At 25.8% G+C, this 20,076-nt stretch overlaps 3 protein-coding genes across 12 annotated transcripts; 2 read left to right on the top strand and 1 right to left on the bottom strand.

Annotated features, from left to right (window-relative positions):
* Window positions 1-15: 15 nt before the first annotated feature.
* LOC126915565 (rho GTPase-activating protein 26) lies at window positions 16-9,332 on the top strand. Of its 4 annotated transcripts, XM_050720335.1 has the most exons (22): window positions 16-34; window positions 99-183; window positions 1,153-1,316; window positions 1,769-1,926; window positions 4,532-4,603; window positions 4,700-4,801; window positions 4,872-4,982; window positions 5,083-5,187; window positions 5,746-5,817; window positions 6,059-6,125; window positions 6,205-6,302; window positions 6,392-6,486; window positions 6,559-6,640; window positions 6,714-6,837; window positions 6,931-7,152; window positions 7,293-7,398; window positions 7,485-7,806; window positions 7,907-8,096; window positions 8,180-8,336; window positions 8,416-8,472; window positions 8,578-8,657; window positions 8,741-9,332. In XM_050720335.1, exons 3-22 carry the CDS (start codon window positions 1,157-1,159, stop codon window positions 8,830-8,832), a joined length of 2,472 nt encoding a protein of 823 aa, XP_050576292.1. In that variant the 5' UTR covers window positions 16-34; window positions 99-183; window positions 1,153-1,156; the 3' UTR covers window positions 8,833-9,332. The 4 variants fall into 4 exon arrangements, with proteins under 4 accessions (XP_050576292.1, XP_050576294.1, XP_050576293.1 ...); XM_050720336.1 differs by having other exon boundaries at window positions 19-183; window positions 6,735-6,837; XM_050720337.1 differs by lacking the exon at window positions 5,746-5,817 and having other exon boundaries at window positions 18-183.
* Window positions 9,333-9,337: 5 nt separating this feature from the next.
* LOC126915569 (putative neutral sphingomyelinase) lies at window positions 9,338-12,942 on the bottom strand. Of its 4 annotated transcripts, none has more exons than XM_050720345.1 (7): window positions 12,845-12,942; window positions 11,809-11,941; window positions 11,461-11,634; window positions 11,197-11,380; window positions 10,786-11,112; window positions 10,597-10,702; window positions 9,338-10,507 (listed from the first exon to the last, which is right to left on the bottom strand). In XM_050720345.1, exons 2-7 carry the CDS (start codon window positions 11,880-11,882, stop codon window positions 10,161-10,163), a joined length of 1,212 nt encoding a protein of 403 aa, XP_050576302.1. In that variant the 5' UTR covers window positions 11,883-11,941; window positions 12,845-12,942; the 3' UTR covers window positions 9,338-10,160. The 4 variants fall into 4 exon arrangements, with proteins under 4 accessions (XP_050576302.1, XP_050576303.1, XP_050576304.1 ...); XM_050720346.1 differs by lacking the exon at window positions 12,845-12,942 and adding an exon at window positions 12,026-12,351; XM_050720347.1 differs by lacking the exon at window positions 12,845-12,942 and having other exon boundaries at window positions 11,538-11,634; window positions 11,809-12,352.
* LOC126915562 (cytoplasmic FMR1-interacting protein) lies at window positions 12,496-19,893 on the top strand. 4 transcript variants are annotated; one of them, XM_050720325.1, is made up of 20 exons: window positions 12,496-12,643; window positions 12,963-13,127; window positions 13,316-13,543; window positions 13,631-13,810; window positions 13,908-14,089; window positions 14,162-14,686; window positions 14,764-14,968; window positions 15,036-15,250; window positions 15,358-15,488; window positions 15,565-15,735; window positions 15,805-15,887; window positions 16,091-16,159; window positions 16,547-16,620; window positions 16,686-17,091; window positions 17,183-17,382; window positions 17,474-18,003; window positions 18,073-18,167; window positions 18,272-18,510; window positions 18,580-18,727; window positions 18,802-19,893. In XM_050720325.1, the coding sequence occupies exons 3-20, from the start codon at window positions 13,334-13,336 to the stop codon at window positions 19,015-19,017; spliced, it is 3,879 nt and encodes a 1,292-aa protein (XP_050576282.1). In that variant the 5' UTR covers window positions 12,496-12,643; window positions 12,963-13,127; window positions 13,316-13,333; the 3' UTR covers window positions 19,018-19,893. The 4 variants fall into 4 exon arrangements, with proteins under 4 accessions (XP_050576282.1, XP_050576283.1, XP_050576284.1 ...); XM_050720326.1 differs by lacking the exon at window positions 12,496-12,643 and adding an exon at window positions 12,781-12,889; XM_050720327.1 differs by lacking the exon at window positions 12,496-12,643 and adding an exon at window positions 12,808-12,879.
* The last annotated feature ends 183 nt before the right edge of the window (window positions 19,894-20,076 follow it).

Genomic DNA, 20,076 nt, shown 5'->3' with positions numbered 1-20,076 from the left:
AGACGTAGACATTTTGTATCGAAGATCGATATTTGTAAGTATACAAGCAATGTCATTTTGCTAATTACAATGTTATATTAATGTAAAAACCATCATAGTGTTGAATGAGAAATGTATGGAATTCAAGTCAATTTAAGAAAGCAAGTCTTGCTTCCAAATTTTCACAACAATTCCTACTCTTAGGTAAGTGATATATTAATACTATCATTTAGAAGGAATAATTGGAAAATTATTTAATATTTGATTATTTCTTATTTATTATAATCTTTATAACATTATAAATTAGATTTAAAAAAATGTAGAAATTTTTATCTTTTGGTAACGTTATATACTTAATTATTAAATTTGATTTTTTTTAAATATTTTATGGACATATAATACGTATATTCAATCTTTTGAATACTATATTATTCTTAATTTTATTTTAGCATAATATGTTTATATATTCATATATCCACTTACATAAATACGTATATATATACATACACATATATTTTATATTAATATTAATTAACTATTTTTATAAACATATTTTTCATTTTTAATCAATGAGAAATTATTTATTAAAAAAGAATGATTCGTAGCTTTTTAATTATAAGGTTTATATGTTAATGTAATTTTTGTGAATTTATTTAAAATATTACGATAACAATGTATAATTACATTTTAATAAAGGTTATTAGTTTATAAAAATAATAATTGTACACATAAGGCATAAGTCATTTTATAAAAGTACTATGTAATTTTTGTTTTCAAAATATATAATTTTATATTATACATTGTGTTATATCGCGGTGTTTTGTATAACCCGCCATTTAAATTGTAGTTAGTTCATTTGACTCAAGAGGGTACATGGTCTTTAATCGTCGTTGTAAAGCTCCTGTCTACATAATCGTTCTAGTGATTTAGTATTAATCTTAACGAAGATTCAGAAATATATCGTTCATGACTATCAATAAATGAAAGAAATATTGTGAACTGATTTTTCTTCACGTCAAAGAGAATTTGCGCTGCAAAGTGTTTTGATGCACATTCTGTGATATATTGTCTCTGTTAAATGATCATATATCGTAATAGTTATTCTAAGTGTTAATTTATCGGGTCTGTTGTTTTGATTTATTAATGACATTTGAATTTTAATATACAATCAAGAATAATGGGTGTTGGCCTCAAACCATTAGAGTTTACGGATTGCTTAACCGATAGTCCTTACTTTCGAGAGAATCTTCATTATCATGAGCGTGAATTGGAGAAGACCAGCCAACAAATTAAACGGCTCATCAAAGAGGTCAAAGATCTTTTATTAGCTGCCAAAAGTAAGTCTATTTGTCACGAAGTTGATAAGGTTCTGTGTACACATGTAACAGCTGCTCTTATCTTATTCTATTTTACTTTCATGTTTTCCAGTAACATATTTTAGTTACAAAGTTATAACATTGAACAATTTTTTAATCAATTATATTAGTTGACACTAAATTTTTTTTCAAGGTTTAGGTTATTTTTTAATTTATCATGTATGTCATATTTTGTAATAAAAATATATTTGATTTGTGCTACTATACATATAGATTATACTAAATGTTAACTTTGATTATTATTTTTGTCATATCATAAATTATGTTGTAATATCATATGGAATAATGTTATATTTCATTATAATTATATTTTTACCATTTATATAATTGAAGATACAAGTAATAAGGTTCTGAATAAATATATTTATTGTAAAATTTATGATCATAAAAATAACAGTTACTAACTTATTTAGATTTGTCCAGAGCGCAGAGAGCATTTTCCAAAACATTGCAGAATTTTAGTTTTGAATGTATTGGAGAAACTCAAACTGAGGACGAAACTCACATATCACAAAGTCTTAAGGAATTTGGTAAACTTATTGCATCAATAGAGGATGAAAGGGATCGCATGGTATGCAATGTTTTTAGTATATAAATATGTTTTATATTCATTAGAAAGACTACTCTTGAATGAAAGCAATTCATATTATAATATTTGTTATAGTTTTATTAATTTGTTATAGTTCAATTCCATAATATTTAAAAGTAAAAATTAAATTTTATGTTTGGCATAAGAAATAAAAAATTATAATCTTGGTAAAAGTTTACCATAAAAGTCATAATACAATTTTATGTTTCATATTTTTTATTAAACTGGTAACTAAAATATATAGAATGATATACTTTTTTTATATTTTCTGCAAAAAGACATTGTTGTGTATGATTTATTTGTTTATAAAAATATGATAAGTGTTACTATATAAAAAAACTCTGTTTTTATAGAAGGAGCACATCCTGGTTATTTAATGGTATATCTTTTGAAACATATTTTCAACCAAAGTTCTTTCTATAATTAAATTATATTTATTTTTTCAATATTTTTTAAAAGTAAACAATTTAGTATATTACAATGTACATATTTCTTGTCATGTTTCTGAATGCACACACAAATAGCTTTTATTTTTGAATTACAAAAGAGCTTTTAACATTTACATTAATATCCTCTTCAAGGAACAAGTAAAAATTTTATATATTATTGCATGTAACTGTTATATACTTATAACATATCTTTATAAATTGTTTCAAGCATTTAATGCATATAAAAACAAAGACTAAGTATTCTTAGCACTATTAACATGTTAGTAACATTCTTTAATAAGTTATATATTTAATAATTTTTAATGCAATAGGTAAGTTGCATATTTAATTATCTGTTACAATAAATAAGTTTTTCCCCAAATAGTGAAATAACAGAATGCTGTTATGCTTGTTTTTCTATAGCAATGTTAATGCTTGTGTGTATGTGTGAACATAGGACACATACATGCATTTGCATTCATTTCTAAACAAGGAATGTGTCTTAGTAACTCTTTTATAGTTCAATAATTTTGTACTTAATCTTCTATTTTAGTATTGATATGGTACAAGATTTTATGATGTTTAGAATAAATAATCAGGATTGGATGATTGAATCTAGTCCCCATTCTGAATATAAAAGCACAATATTGTTCAGTTTAGTATTTAGTGCTAAAGTAGTTATAATAAGCTTATTCAGGTAATGTGCGTTAATAAGTCATATATTTTCTCTTACTACTAACAAATGTGTGTGTTTATGCACATAAATACATAAATGTTACGACACATAAATATGTAATAAATGAAATAACTAAGTTGTAGCTTAATCATTTTATTTACATAAATTGTCTAATTGTATTATATAAATCTTTTTATGTTACTATTATTTAGTGAAACATATTCTACATATGGCTTTTATATAAATTAATAATATATAAATAATATATATATATAGATAATATATATTTTATATAAATTATTAATAAAATAATTTCTGATACATTACATTTATGTATCAAAAAAGCAATTATAAAAATTTGCAAGAAATTGAAAATCTGTAGTTAGAAATGTATTCTAAATAAAATGTCAACAAAGATTAGAGTTATTATAATCAATACATTATTTAATATCCTTAAAAAATTATTTGATAATCACAAATTTTAAATAAACTATGTCTTTATCATACGAGGATATTATTGTTATCACCTTAAATACAGAAAACATGTTTATTGTTTCAGTTTAAAATAAACGTGTATATTATTTATTATTATACAGAGCACTCTAAATCTCTTGTGGACAATTGAGTGGGAGGTGATTCTACATGTGAAAATAAATCGGAAAGAAAGAATATTTTCGCCCGAGGCCCCATTTCCGAAAAAATCGAGTTTGAAAATTTGGTTAAGTATTGACTAGATATGAATAAACAATTAGCAGGAGATTATTTGTTATTATGTGTAAAAATAAGTCAAAAACGTAAAACGAAATTTTTTCGCTTAAAACATTATTTTCAAGAAAACTAAGTTTGAACATGTTTAGTTAAGAACTGGTCTAGTGCACGCGCATGATACATTTTAAAATTTATTTTTCTTGAAAACAAAGGATTTTATACAAAATTTGAATTCTTCATTTTTTATTATTTTCATATATATTTCAATCTGTGTTGATTATTATTATATTCCTGTTCAGTCCGCAATTAGTTAAATTCCGGAAACGGGGCACCATATGAAAAAAATGTATTCTTTCTTTTTGATTCATTTTGATTTTTGATTCATTTTTACATGCAGAATCATCCCCTAATCGATCGTTCATGAGTTGCAGAACGCCCTGTATATATTATATAATATTATTTTATGTTTTCTATAATGTTGCTTTTGTAATAAACATTGGCTGTATATTTCACAATATAATTATTTAGTTTCTCTGTATATATACTTGTATTATGATTTAATTTGACTTTTTATTGTTTCTTATTATGATTAACTTTATTTATATGATATATGTAGTTGTGCATATATGCACATATAATTCCTAAAAGTTATGTAATTTTATTTCTGTATGTATTTATTTCAGTACAAGACAAGATCACTACTTACTGTGATTCAATGAATTTAAATTTATACTTTTATAAAAATTTTACTTTATTCAATAACTTTTATTTTTAGCTTGAACGTGCTTATGATCAAATTATACTCCCTTTGGAAAACTTTAGAAAAGAACACATTGGAGGCGTCAAGGTAATATGAAAACTTTGGTAAATTAAATTTCAAAATTAATGTATATAGTACAATCTTTTATTTATGAAATAATATGAAACTAATATATATGAATAGGACGGAAAGAAGAAATTTGAGAAACAAACTATTAAATTTTGTCAAAGCCAAGAACGCTACTTGAATTTGTCTACCAAAAAACAAGACAATGTTCTTCAAGAGGTATAAATATTTACATATTATAAAAGCAAAATATTTATAGTACTTGATCTAATAATATTATTACTTTTAGGCTGATGCAACACTGGAAATGGCTGAAAGACATTTTTGTCAAGCTAGTTTAGAGTATGTGTTCTTGCTTCAAGAAGTACAAGAACGTAAAAAATTTGAATTTGTGGAAACTGTAAGTTTTCTCCTTTTATATGTTTTTCATTAAATTATTATAAATTTTAAATCAAGAATAATTAAATATTACGAGTTACAAATAATACTATTTTTTCCAGTTATTAGGTTTTATGTTTGGTTGGTTAACATTTTATCATCAAGGACATGAAGTTGCAGAGGATTTTAAACCTTATATGACTGAACTGCAGCTAAAAATACAAAAGGTTAGTTCTCTCCTTACTTTGTATTTCATTGCTTAAAAATATATGAAAAGCATTAGAAGCACGATTACTGATTACTTACATTAGCACTATTCAGATGACAACAAAGTTGCTTTGTGCATTATAACATTGATTTATATAAATCTATGAAATACATTGTGCATTGTTGTTTCACATTCTATCTCTTATATATCTTACAATTTATTTATTGAATTACTATACAAAATTTGGAAATGAAATTTTTATCATTTTATTGTAATATAAATTACTTTATTAATTTATGTTATTATAAGAATGTGGTACAACATATTCCAAATATTTTTAAAGATTATTTGGGATATATAATTTGGGTACTTTTAAATGTCTTGTTATGCACTTTGAAGTATTTTAATATTAGTAATTCTCTCATAATTGATTTGGTTGTTAATGTTCAACTACTTGTAGATATACTTAAATGTAACTTCTTACTAAATTATTGTGTGGTGCAAATATTATTAGGATAACAGCATGATAAATAGCTTACTAATTTTCAATTTTATGTGTGTGTGTGTGTTTTACAAGACTAGAGAAAATTTCCTTGCTACCCGGGATAAAACAGAATCACTTATGAATAAAATGAAGGATATGAAAAAGGTATGTATTATATTTTTTATTATTTTTATCATTTAATTTTAGTATACATCATTGTTATTTACAACACATAAGGAAATGTGTTATTAAAACATAATATGTAAAATTGATTAAGTAATTCTAGAAATGATTGAACATGAGTTCTATGTTCAAACATTGTATCTTTAAAAAAATCTGTTATTGTATAATGATAAAGTTAGTAGTAATCTATAATGGAAATACTAGTAATATTTTCATTTTGTAGTCTGCTGTAGAAAGTGGGGTCAATAAACTATACACACGTGAAGGTTATTTGTTTCTAATGGAAAAGAGTAAATATATAAATTTTTATGTAGTTAATAAATGGAACGAATATTTATTACATATTAATATAATCATAAATCTTTATAGAGGCATTTGGCACAACATGGACAAAACAGTATTGCACATATCAAAAGGACAAAAAGGAATTTACAATGATACCTTATAATCAACTTACAGGAAAGTTTGTAAGTAAGCTTTAGGTCTTCTAAAATGAATGTTGCTATGAATTTACTATCAAGAAAAAGCATTCATCGATATTGTCTTAATTTAATAGAGTAGCAAAGAAGTTTTTACATTGGCATCTTGTGTACGTCGTATGTCAGATACAATTGAAAAACGATTTTGCTTTGATATCACCACTATTGATAAGTAAGTTCAATTTATAATAATCCATAATACAAATATTTTTGCGTTACATTTACAATTCTTTTATTTTCTTAGACCTAATGTAATATATACATTCCAAGCGCTTTCTGAAGAAGATAGAAAATTATGGCTTGATGCCATGGATGGTAAAGAACCAGTAAGTAACAAACATTATTGGATTCCTACTGCATTACTTTTTAAATCGAGAATGATTGAAAAAATTGATACAGTATGTATATTTATTATTCCAGAATTATCCTGTAGTAGGTGCATCAACCAAATCTGAAGAAACCACCTTAGATGAAACTGGTTTCATGTTCGTATCAAAATGCATTACAACGCTCGAGGAAAGAGGTAAGTTTGACGTAGCAATTTACATATTTCTTAACTATCTTATTTTAAAATTTCATCAGAAAATTACTTTAATATGATGTATTACTGTTCTAGGCCTTGAAGAACAAGGTCTCTACAGAGTCGTTGGTGTTGCTTCCAAAGTAAATAAACTTTTAGCTATGGGGCTAGATAGAAGGAAACTAGAGAAACTTAATTTGGATGATCGCTTTGAATGGGAAAGTAAAACTATTACTAGTGCACTCAAAACATATTTGAGGACGCTATCTGAACCGTTAATGACTTTCCGATATTATAATAGTTTCATTTCAGCTGCGAGTGCGTATAGGTATTCTCTATAATATTATTTTATTTGAAATCTTTAAATTAAAAATACTATCTTTTTTATATTAAATTTCTATAAATTAGAAAATATATTTTTTAATTATATTTTTCATTTTTATTATTCTTTTCAACAGAACAAGAAATCAAAGAAGCACGTATCAATGATATTCATAATCTTGTTTATCGACTCCCAAAAACAAATTTCAATATGCTAGTGCTTCTTATTAAACATTTGTACAGGTATATTAATAACAAACTCAATTTTATTGAATATTCAAAATTATGCAAATTGTGTAATTTTTAACCTAACTATATGTTGTTTGTAGCGTGGCGAAAAAAAGTGATAAAAATTTAATGACTGTCGGTAATTTAGCGGTATGTTTCGGGCCATCCTTACTACGACCAGAAGAAGAAACAGTAGCTTCTATAATGGATATTAAATTTTATAACATAGTAGTCGAAATTTTAATTGAAAATTGTGAGAGAATAATTGCTGGTCCACCACAAGATACTGTACGCTCAACACAAAATACCATTCCCTCTCGATCACAACGAGTTAATGTAGAAGATGGGTCAACATCTTCTGGTAATGGAACTCCTTTCCTAAGGTATCCAGTACATACTAATATATCTTCACCACATGGACATGTAAGTTATATATTAACTGATTTTACGTTTTAAAGCATAAAATAAACTTTTTATCGATTATACGATACATACATTATTCGAAATTAAATTATTTATACAGCTTGGTACTAGATCATACTATGATAGCCCACTAGCAGTTGTTACTAAATCATCTTCTATAGATGAACGAAAAAATGGCGACTACGAAGAAACAGAACATACAAGTCACAGAATGCCGACATATTTAGATAGTCGAAGTGGACGTGTTAAATTAACGAATGCAAATCTTATATATCATTCTGCAGATAAAGGTTATTTTAATCCTTTTTCAAAATGTATTTATCTATCTGCATGATTTATAATTTAATAATTATAAATAATTATATAAATTCAGTATTAACTAGTGGCAATACGAGTAGCTCGAGTGAATCAATCGCTTCTGATCCACATTCATTTTCATCCGACTTGCCAGTAAAACAAAAACGTGGTTCTATGATGTCTGTACATTACCCGTCAGGTTACACTCAACGAAACAATCCATCGGTATCTGTGTAAGTGTCTTTTTATTAACTAAACATTTTAATTTCTTACTTGAATGTGCTTTTAATATGTATACAATTTTATTTGTAGAGTTAATACATCACCTAGCAGTGGACGTTCAAGCCCTGGACAAGTACCTGGTATTTGGTAAACATAAAATTCTTATTAAATATCTTCATCACAATTTGTTATGTATATATTTTCATTATGATACCAATATTGCGTTATTTAAGAATATATTTTCTCTTACAGGAGAGTCCGCACTTTGTATGCTTGTGTGGCCGAAAGCGATGGAGAATTGTCATTTGAACCAAATCAAATTATTACAAATGGTATACAAAATTTAGTACATTTAATGATTGCACATTAGAAAATTGCTTTACGAGTAAAGTACTGACATAATATTTAATTACAGTAAAGGCCTCTTTGGAACCAGGATGGTTGGAAGGTACATTAAATGGTAAGACGGGATTGGTCCCAAAGAATTATGTTGAACAATTGCCTTGAATTTGGAAAAGCCAAAGAGTGCCTACATTGTTTTTACATTGCATAATTCGTAGGGTATGTTTAGTACTATTGTCTACTGAAACATATGTTCACGAAAACGGGAATGCTATGCAATGACATTTGTGAAATATAATGTTTTCTATTTAAATTCCTTTGGGTACAATTTACATAGTCAATTACACACACGTGCGCACGCGTGCTCACACATACACATACATACAACATCTTTATTTATTAGGAGCCTTTTTGCTCAAAAACGTCTATAGTGTATATAATCACTTGTAGAAAAATTTATATATATCTACACATATAGTGCTAATATATTATATGATATTTAAATATATTTGTACTAAAAGATATTGATCCAGTATATAGCTTTTAGGAGATCTCATAGGCAATAATATTTGTTTATAGTGCGATAATCTCCACGCGTAATGTGCACGCATGTGTACACACATATAATATCAAAATGTGATAAAATAAATAAATACCAAATACAATCAGAATTTTTAATAAAGATTTTAATAGTATAAAGACTACATTAATTTATAATTAAATATATTACAAAAAAATGTATACGTATTTGTAGTTTCCTAAATAATAATCTTACGTTTCAATTTTAAAAATTAGATAACTTATGTGTAAAACTATTAAATAAAATAATGTAAGGAATGTATTTAAAATATCACCTTATAAAATATGTTAATTTACTCATTATTGACTTTTATCTTTAATAGTAATTAAAATAGTATATTATTGTAAAATAAAATTTTACATAACAGAATAAGTTTTTATCTTAAAACACTCTTTTAAATGTTTTATAACAATTAAGTTGTAATAAACACAATTAACAGAATAATAGTTAAAATGATGTTTGTTATTTAATTTATCAATTAATGTAACAAGATTTTGTAACTTATCTATTCTTTCATTTTTAATATTTAATATCTATTAAGTACTTTTTATTTTTATTCCATATGAAATTTAGTTTAAAAAAGTATTATAATTTATTATCTATATAGAATTGAAATTATGTGATTTTACGAAGTTATATAAAAGATAGTTAATGCATTTTATCCAATTTATAAAAATGAGATGTTTTATATGTTTTTATACTTTAATTTGATTATTGTCGCATAATAATATAATACTGAGTATATTAATGTATGTAAATGCTATAATTCATTAAGAATTACACTTTTTTAGTAAGAAAATATACTCTTATTAAAAATGATACTATTTGATTCTTTTGATTTGAAAAATTATGGAATAGTTTAAAAAGGATGTTTGCAAATTTTGAACTATGTTCTTGCAAAATGTACACAAACTTATTTTTTACATAAATTATTATTTAAATTTGCCAAATAAATTTCCATTCCTAAACATCCTGCTTTCAAAGCATTTGTTTCCACGCTATTCCATAGAGAACTCATGAACAAAATATAACATAATATTGCTGTTAAAAAAATACGTATTACATTAAGTCCAATAGTTACATCGAGAGATGTAAAGGAACAGTCTAACCCCATAGACCAAACAAGTGGTATAATTAATATACAGCCCATCAATAGATACCAAAATCGCCGCCGACGAACCGTTTTCAATGATGTTTCACATATACTTATGGCTTCCTTTATTGAATCTTTGACATCTACATTTATAGTTTGAAATTCACCTATAATAATAAAGATGTAAGCATTAAATGACTTACCATATATATTATTATTATACATATCATACGTATCACTATATTTATTAGCTTACCAGGAATAAATTTAAAAGTTGCCATAATAGCCTCATGATCAGAATAACTGAAGTCTTTGTAAGGTATCCGTTTTGGAAATGGGTGTTGAAAATTTGTTACCTCTATCTATGAATAATATATTATTAATATAGTTATTTCTAGGCAATTTCCTACAAAAATAACTAACAAATAAAAATAATTTAATGCACCTTAACATTCTTTGAACCTTGATATAGAATATGATCTATACGTTTCCCCTCAGGACAAGTTCTTGCAAGTTTTGAACTAGTATAACTATTATTGGCACACTCATTGGTTCCTAAATTACTTGAAATATTTGAGCAAGCATCTGCCAAACCAGCAACGCCACAAATAATTTTATAAGCTAAATCTTGAGGTTCTGCATTCAGGTCACCTCCTAATATTACAGAATCAGCACCACCAGAAGTCATTCTAATAAATTGGGCAGTATCAAAAGCTTGTAGAACTCTATGTGCTGTGTATTCATTACTGTGATTATTGTATTCTGCATGTAACTAAAATATTAAACACATTTAATACTTATTGATATGTCCAAAATTATATGAATAAGAACTACAAATCTCAATAATTAAATTTACATGTGCAATATAAACATTAATGTTCATATTATGAATTTGAAGTCTACAGAGTCCAACACCTTTTCCACCAAACCAATCTCCATGATGTATTTTATGTACATATCCGTTTAAAGGCCATTTATGAAATATTACATCTTTAATAGGAAATCTAGATAATATACAAATTCCAGATCCAAGAACTCCACTACAATGTATTAAATTAAAATTATTAGTAATAAAAAGGCAAGTTTAATAGTATTATATTAATATAAATAAGATATTTGCCTGTAAAAATAATGTGAGTAAGGTAACTGTTCTTCTGTCTTAGCTCTTATCATTTTGAAATCTTTAACAGACCATACCTCTTGTAGACAAATGATATCATAATTTTCTGTAGCAAATTTTTCTGCAATTGCTGTCATACGAACATTCCTATTTTGTGAAACATATGGTATCCCCCTAAAATATAAAATGTTATGAATATGACAATATGTATACTTATGTTAAGTATAATTTTGCATTCTAGGTATAGGAAAATATTTATAAAAAATATAATTGCTATAAAAATAATTAATTCTAAATTAGATTCAAACTGATAAAAGTAATTCTATATTACATCATAATGCAACTTACCAACAATTTAAAGTTAGAATATTTATTAACGTTTTTACATTTGTCATTTCTATATCATCTTTTACGTCTGACATCTTTTATGGTTTTATTGTTTCAAACAGATTAATGCAAATATATTTTCCCGCAATCAAATCTGCAATCGTGATATAATATGTACTTCTTCTTATTAATTCTTTCCAACGTTTATCAATATCATACTTCATACATATATATGTACTTTATATATGAAATCATGATAATAATTTTCGTTAACTAAAATTATAAAAATATGAAGAGAATGATTTTAAAAAATTCTGACTTATTATTGTTCTTTTTATCACAGATTCGCAATTTAAAAGATTGTAACAGTGATAATAATGCCTTCATAGTCACGCTAGAACTTATCACACAATTTGTTCTTCGATTGTTAGTAATAAATTGTTATCTATATATAAATGTTATATACATATATATTATATATATATATATATAGCGCTAAAGAGGAAATTTTCTCTTTGCTAGCGTATTACGAATTTAGTCTCTACACTTTACATGTATAATATTTAAGCAATGGTTCTCAACTTTCCTGTATGAACAGCAAATTTTTAATTTATTTAAAAATGTTTCTCTTTATAAATTACATAATTAAATGTATCTTGTTATACATAATGCAGTTGTTCTAAAATATTTAATAAAATTTAGTAGAATATGAAAATATTCTATAAAACTTTTTACAATATATCATATACAAAAAAATTGATGCAGTAACAATCACTATAGTCAGTGTAGTCATCTTTGTAATAGTACTTTAATCTAATCTAGTCTAATATAATCTTACTTCTAATCTTTTACTTTGGTATTTATAAATGCTTTAATTAATTAATTAACAAAGATAGCTATATGAATCATAATCGATGAAAAAGTAAAAATATTTAATCATCATATAACATTATTGAAAATAAATCTTAATCTTTAAGATATATATATTTTCCCTAAAATTATAGTCAATTAATAAAGTTGCATTGAATTAAATACATATTAAATAAGTTTAACTAACCTTTTTAGTATAAATTTTTATTTTAAAAGGGTCAAGTATGTAATTGTATGTAGTACTCTGTACCACTCTGTTAGTACCTAAGTATTGTTGATAGGATAATCATCTTATGTTTTCTAAGGTGAGGGTGGAGTGTTAAAGATACAATTGTGTATAAGGTACAATTAGAAATTATTGTACTAAAATGTATTGAATAAATTGCAAAATAATCAAGAATTATTTTGCTTTATCATAAAGAACTCAAGGTTTTAGCATACTTGTCTCTAAAAACGTAACCTCTACAGAGGTAAGTTAAATTATATCTGTAATGACTATTTTGATAAATTTTTATGTCAAACTTTAATTTTTGTGATTATTAACTTGCCCCTAAACCTTCATTTAAAATTCTTCCCATAAATGTTTCTAAAAAATAAATTAATTGTATATATCTTTAATACGATTTTATCATTAATAATATGTAATATTTTTATCTAGGTTTATATTTAAGTTGTAATGGCTACTGATAAAGTAACTTTGGGTGATGCCTTATCCAATGTTGATGTACTTGATGAATTTACATTACCTGATGAACAACCTTGTATTGAAGCACAACCATGTTCTGTGGTATATCAAGCCAATTTTGATACTAACTTTGAAGATAGAAATGGCTTTGTTACTGGGATTGCTAAGTACATTGAAGAAGCTACTGTTCATGCAAGTTTGGTAAATAAGTATCTGATATTAGATAACTCCATCTTTGTGCTATCAATAGAATTATTACACATATAATCTATAATTTTTAATTTAAAGAATGAATTATTAGAAGAAGGTTTGAAGCATGCTGTAATGTTATATACTTGGAGATGTTGTTCTCGTGCAATACCTCAGCCAAAATCGAATGAACAGCCCAACAGAGTAGAAATTTATGAGAAAACAGTAGAAGTATTAGCGCCAGAAGTAAATAAATTATTAAATTTTATGTATTTTCAAGTATGTATAGTAAAAATATCTAATAACTTGTTATTATATGCATATTGATAAAGTTGAATTTATTACATACAAATAATAAATGAATGTTAATCTTCAGAGAAAGGCAATTGAAAGATTTTCTGGAGAAGTGAAACGTTTGTGTCATCATGAAAAAAGAAAAGATTTTGTTTCTGAAGCATATTTACTTACTTTAGGAAAATTTATCAATATGTTTGCAGTTTTGGATGAACTTAAAAATATGAAATCTAGTGTAAAAAATGATTATTCCACATACCGAAGGTAACTATTATTCTTTTTAAATTTATTAAATCATTAAAATTTTTATTGAAAATAGCTATATTCTCATTTTAGAGCTGCTCAGTTCCTTAAAGTGATGTCTGATTCTCAAACATTACAAGAATCTCAAAATTTATCAATGTTTTTAGCTACACAAAATAAAATTCGTGATACAGTAAAAGAAAATTTAGAAAAAATTCCAGGATATGAAGAATTACTTGCAGATGTTGTTAATATATGTGTTCATATGTTTGAAACTAAAATGTATTTGACTCCAAATGAAAAACATATGTTGGTAAAAGTGATGGGATTTGGTTTATTTTTAATGGATAGTGAGCTTTGTAATATCAATAAGTTAGATCAGAAAAAGAAATTAAAATTAGACAGAATTGATAGAATTTTTAAAAATTTGGAAGTAGTACCATTGTTTGGTGATATGCAAATTGCGCCTTTTAATTATATTAAACGATCTAAACATTTTGATGCTTCAAAATGGCCATTGTCTTCTTCATCAAATAGTATGAGTCCACAAGCAGATCTTATGGTACATCTTCCACAAATTAGAGAAGATCATGTTAAATATATTAGCGAATTAGCAAGGTGAGAATAAAAATATTTCCGAAATTAAGAAAAATACTCATTTTTAAACTTATAAAAATATATTTCCTGTAATATAGATACAGTAATGAAGTAACTACGACATACAAGGAATGTGCCAGTGATGCGGAAAATCGAGAAACTGCAGAATTAGCGTTACGTGGATTACAATTACTTTCTCAGTGGACAAGTGTAGTAACAGAACTTTATAGTTGGAAACTTCTACATCCTACTGATCATCATATGAATAAAGAATGTCCCCAGGAAGCTGAAGAATATGAAAGAGTAAGACATATTATTTATTATTTCTACTAAATATATGATGTATACTAATATCTCTTCTTTTTATCAGGCTACGCGTTATAATTATACAGATGAAGAAAAATTTGCTCTGATAGAAGTAATTGCAATGATTAAAGGATTACAAGTATTAATGGCTCGTATGGAAACAGTTTTTATTGACGCAATACGTAGAAACATATATGCGGAATTACAAGATTTTGTTCAACTTACATTGCGAGAACCATTACGTAAAGCAATTAAAAATAAAAAGGATCTTATTAGGAGGCTTGTATATTATTTTTTATTTATATGGAAGCATGTTTTTCCTTTTTATATAAACATAGTTTCATATAATTGTTTAACGATTTATAAACGTTTATTATATTCTTCAGTATCATTGTATCAGTACGAGAAACTTGTGCTGATTGGCATTTTGGAGTAGAACCATTAGGAGATCCTGCATTAAAAGGAAAGAAGGATCCTGATAATGGATTTGGTATTAAAGTACCACGCCGAAATGTTGGTAAGATTAAAAATAAATATAATTACATTTTTGAATAGTATACTTCAATACTTTATTAAAAGATGTATTTGCTCAGGACCCTCTTCAACACAGCTCTATATGGTCCGTACTATGTTAGAATCATTAATTGCGGATAAAAGTGGTGGAAAACGTACTTTGAGGAAGGACATTGATGGCCAATACCTTGTGCAAATCGATCAATTTCATAAAACTAGTTTTTATTGGAGTTACCTCTTAAATTTTAGTGGTTAGTATAATGAATTAGATATAGTTACATTTCATATTAAAATAGGATAATAGCGTTATTTTATTTCAGAATCATTACAAGATTGTTGTGACTTATCTCAATTGTGGTACAGAGAATTTTATCTAGAAATGACTATGGGTCGGAAAATACAAGTAACTAAACATTTGTTTAATATAGTTTAACATAATTTCAAACTCTAAACATGTTTATTAAAATATTAAACATAGTTTATTAAAAAATGATAGTTGATATTATTGCTTCATATTTTACTAAATACCGGTAAATATTTTGTATTAATATATGTATGCAAAAAATATTATTAAATAGCGTTTTGTGTGTTTGATTTCATGACTAGAAATGCCAAGTTCGTCACCAGCATAATGAAGAGTGCAGCGATTTGATTACAATGGAGAAACGTATTCAAGTATGTTGTTAGACACGAGAGATGTAGCAGTTATTTATGCTTATAATTTCTTGAAATGATCATCATTAATGTGGTTTACTGATTTCATTATTATTATTATGATGTTTCCATTGTATAAATTTTAACTACATATACATATATATACATAGAGAATACATGTTCTACAATATTTTAAACATTGAGTTGTTATAAGTTTATTGTTTCACAAATAGTGTGCATTAAATAATGAAATCAATATATGTCTATTAAAAAATAATTTTATTAGTACAATTGTACAAATTATTTAATGAAAATGTATAATTATTATATTATTAATGTATTAAGATTTTTAGTTGATAATATGCAAATTATGTTATAAGTTTTAAAAGCTTTTAATATATGTTTCAGTTTCCAATTGAAATGTCCATGCCATGGATTTTGACTGATCATATATTACGAAGCAAGGAACCATCAATGATGGAGTAAGTAAAAAAGAAATATATCTATCATTTGAAAAATATTTTATAACGTAATATTTTGTTTTTAGGTACGTTTTATATCCACTCGACTTATACAATGATAGTGCATTATATGCTTTGACAATATTTCGTAAACAGTTTCTTTATGATGAAGTAGAAGCTGAAGTAAATTTATGTTTTGATCAATTTGTTTACAAGCTTAGTGAACAAATTTTTGCTCACTATAAACAACTTGCTGCAAGTATATTGTTAGATAAAAGATTTCGAGTAGAATGTGTTGCATTAGGAGCATATTTGCTTCCATATCCTCGTGCTAACAGATACGAAACTTTATTAAAACAAAGGCATGTTCAGTTACTTGGGAGAAGTATTGATTTGAACAAATTGATTACGCAACGCATTAATGCAGATATGCAAAAGTCATTAGATTTAGCAATTAGTAAATTTGAATCTGGCGATATAACGGGAGTTGTGGTAAGTTGAATTATTAGATTTAATATGTTGTACTTGTATTTAATTTGCATTCAATATGTATTTTAATAACTTAATATTTTGTGTACTAAAGGAATTGGAAGGACTTTTACAAGTGAATCGTCTTACTCATAAACTTTTAAGTAAATGGCTTGCATTAGATGAATATGATGCTATGTTTCGTGAAGCAAATCACAATGTTTTAGCCCCATATGGAAGAATCACTCTTCATGTATTTTGGGAATTGAATTATGATTTTTTACCGAATTATTGTTATAATGCAGCAACGAATAGGTATAATTGTGTTATAAAGTAAAACCCAATTATATAAATACATACAGAATTCATAATTATTTGTATTAAAAATAAAATATATTTATAATAGGTTTGTAAAATGTCGTGGACTTCAATTTGTACAAGCAGTACATAGAGATAAACCTCCTCAAATGTCTCATCATTATCTTTGGGGAAGTAAACAATTAAATTTAGCATATAGTACACAATATGGGCAATATTCGGGATTTGTTGGACCACAACATTTCCGTACAATGTGTAAACTTCTTGGATATCAAGGTATTGCAGTAGTAATGGAAGAACTTTTAAAAATTGTAAAATCTCTAATTCAAGGAAGTTTACATCAATTTACTAAGACATTAATGGAGGCTATGCCAAAAGTTTGTAAACTTCCAAGATACGATTATGGATCCCCAGGAGTTTTGGGATATTATCATGCTCAATTAAATGACATTGTGCAATATCCAGATGCTAAAACGGAACTTTTTCATAATTTTCGCGAGTTTGGTAACACAATCTTATTTTGTCTTTTAATGGAACAAGCTTTATCACAAGAAGAGGTTTGTGATTTATTACATGCAGCCCCATTTCAAAATATATTACCAAGACCATATTGTAAAGGTAATATTTTCAAATTATATGTGCAAAACAATCTTATTTTTGAAAATATTATAATAACTTCAATTCTAGAGGGTGAAAAACCAGAAACTAAGCAGAAACGACTTGAAGCCAAATATGCAGCTTTACAAATCGTCCCAAATGTAGATAATTTAGGTACAGCTAAAGTAAGTAATAAAATGAATATACACATTATATAACATATGCAAATAATAAATATATATAAGATATTTAATTGTGTTATAAACTTAAAATTATTTTAATCATACAGCAAGCAATGATTGCCAGAGAAGGAGATTTATTAACCCGAGAACGGCTTTGTTGTGGTTTGTCTATATTTGAAGTAGTGCTCAGTAGACTACGTAGTTTCTTAGATGATCCTATTTGGGTTGGTCCTCCTCCTGTAAATGGAGTAATGAATGTTGATGAATGTACAGAATTTCATAGATTATGGAGTGCGTTACAATTTGTATATTGCATTCCTGTTGGGGAAACAGAATTTACTGTTGAGTAAGTAATATTTAATTTTACTATTAGTAATAATACAGGTTATATTATTTAATACCATTTTCATTATAGAGAACTATTTGGTGAAGGTTTACACTGGGCTGGATGTGCTATGATTGTATTACTTGGTCAACAAAGGAGATTCGAAGCTCTTGATTTTTGCTATCATATTTTGAGAGTACAACGTGTTGATGGTAAAGATGAAAACGTTAAAGGAATCGTAAGTATTTATACATGAGTTGTAATATAATCTTTTTGATTATTAAATATTTAATCGTTATTCATTTGAAATAGCACTTAAAAAGAATGGTGGATAGGATTAGAAGATTCCAAGTGCTAAATTCACAAATTTTTGCTGTATTAAACAAATATTTGAAGAGTGGAGATAGTGACGCAACAAGCGTTGAACACGTTCGATGTTTTCCACCTCCAATTCACCCCTCGCTTGCTCATGTACAACAGCAACACTATCATACACCAGAATATTTACGTCAAATGAATCATCAGTGAAATAATATAAGCATTATAAGCAAGAATATTTATAATTTAGTATAATCAAGGCTGAATCTCACTTTTTAAATTATTTGTAATATGAGTTTCGAGCATTTATCTAAACTTTCTTAAGGTAATATATGTTGCGTTTCCATTAGTGCATATAATTTGTTTTATTTTTCTGTAAAAAGATATAAATTCTTATATATAATTTATAATAATATTATAATTATGCATAGTACGTTGTTAACCCCTTAAGGTCCATCTTCGTAATATTACATTTAATATATTATGCAAAGCGTTTTTTTAAACACATTTTTCTAAATTTCAGTGAACCCTTAAGGAGGTAATATTCAATATATTTATTAATCAATAAGAATATTCATATATCTCATATTTTATTTAAAATATTTCCCAATCTTATATCTTTTATGTAAAATAAGATTTTCATTATTAGTAACTTTTTATACATATATGAGTACGAAAGTACGAATACTTGGAAATTGCATAAAAATTTCAAATCTTTGAATTAAGAATTATATATCTCTTAGTATCAGTATTATTTATCATAATATGATAGCAAATATATTATAAACTCTGACATTACAGTCCATTTTATATATTTGTATTAAATTGATTTCTTTTTGCAAATTAAATGTAAATTATAAGAAATACTTGACATATTTGTAATCATTGCTGAATATCTCGTGAATATTTTTCAGTCCCTTTTGTAAACATATTTTATATGTACAAAAACAAATGTAAGCTCACATTTAGTAGAACTTCAACATTGTTTCAAAAACATAAAGCATTGTATGGTAAGCAAATTTTATAATAGATAGACTACGAATTATAAAACGCAATATCTACTAATTAAATCTGTTCTAAAACTTATACTTCGTAATATTTTTTTATATGACTTATATTTTCTGTCAGTTTCCTAATGTATATTTTATGATAATTATACAACACATAAGAAACAATCAATTGTTTGATATCAAATCTAGCTAAGATATGAATTGAGTAAGTCATAAAATTTAGATTTTTATTTGTTATTTATGATTAATTTTCGAAAAT

Source organism: Bombus affinis, chromosome 4 (genome assembly GCF_024516045.1).
Source record: "Bombus affinis isolate iyBomAffi1 chromosome 4, iyBomAffi1.2, whole genome shotgun sequence".
NCBI lineage: Eukaryota > Metazoa > Arthropoda > Insecta > Hymenoptera > Apidae > Bombus > Bombus affinis.
Note: the sequence above shows the minus strand (reverse complement) of the source record. Positions and strands in the feature narration are given on the sequence as shown.

Bases quoted from the DNA above. Each gene is read 5' to 3' on its own strand.
- LOC126915565 (XM_050720335.1), top strand. From the start codon at position 1,157: ATGGGTGTTGGCCTCAAACCATTAGAGTTTACGGATTGCTTAACCGAT. The intron at 4,983-5,082 runs GTAAGTTTTCTC...TATTTTTTCCAG, and splicing joins AATTTGAATTTGTGGAAACT to TTATTAGGTTTTATGTTTGG. The intron at 8,337-8,415 runs GTAAGTGTCTTT...TTTTATTTGTAG, and splicing joins AACAATCCATCGGTATCTGT to AGTTAATACATCACCTAGCA.
- LOC126915569 (XM_050720345.1), bottom strand. From the start codon at position 11,882: ATGTCAGACGTAAAAGATGATATAGAAATGACAAATGTAAAAACGTTA. The intron at 11,635-11,808 runs GTAAGTTGCATT...TTTATATTTTAG, and splicing joins ATTCTAACTTTAAATTGTTG to GGGGATACCATATGTTTCAC. The intron at 11,113-11,196 runs GTAAATTTAATT...TTAATATTTTAG, and splicing joins TTAATGTTTATATTGCACAT to TTACATGCAGAATACAATAA.
- LOC126915562 (XM_050720325.1), top strand. From the start codon at position 13,334: ATGGCTACTGATAAAGTAACTTTGGGTGATGCCTTATCCAATGTTGAT. The intron at 14,687-14,763 runs GTGAGAATAAAA...CCTGTAATATAG, and splicing joins TATATTAGCGAATTAGCAAG to ATACAGTAATGAAGTAACTA. The intron at 15,489-15,564 runs GTAAGATTAAAA...GTATTTGCTCAG, and splicing joins AGTACCACGCCGAAATGTTG to GACCCTCTTCAACACAGCTC.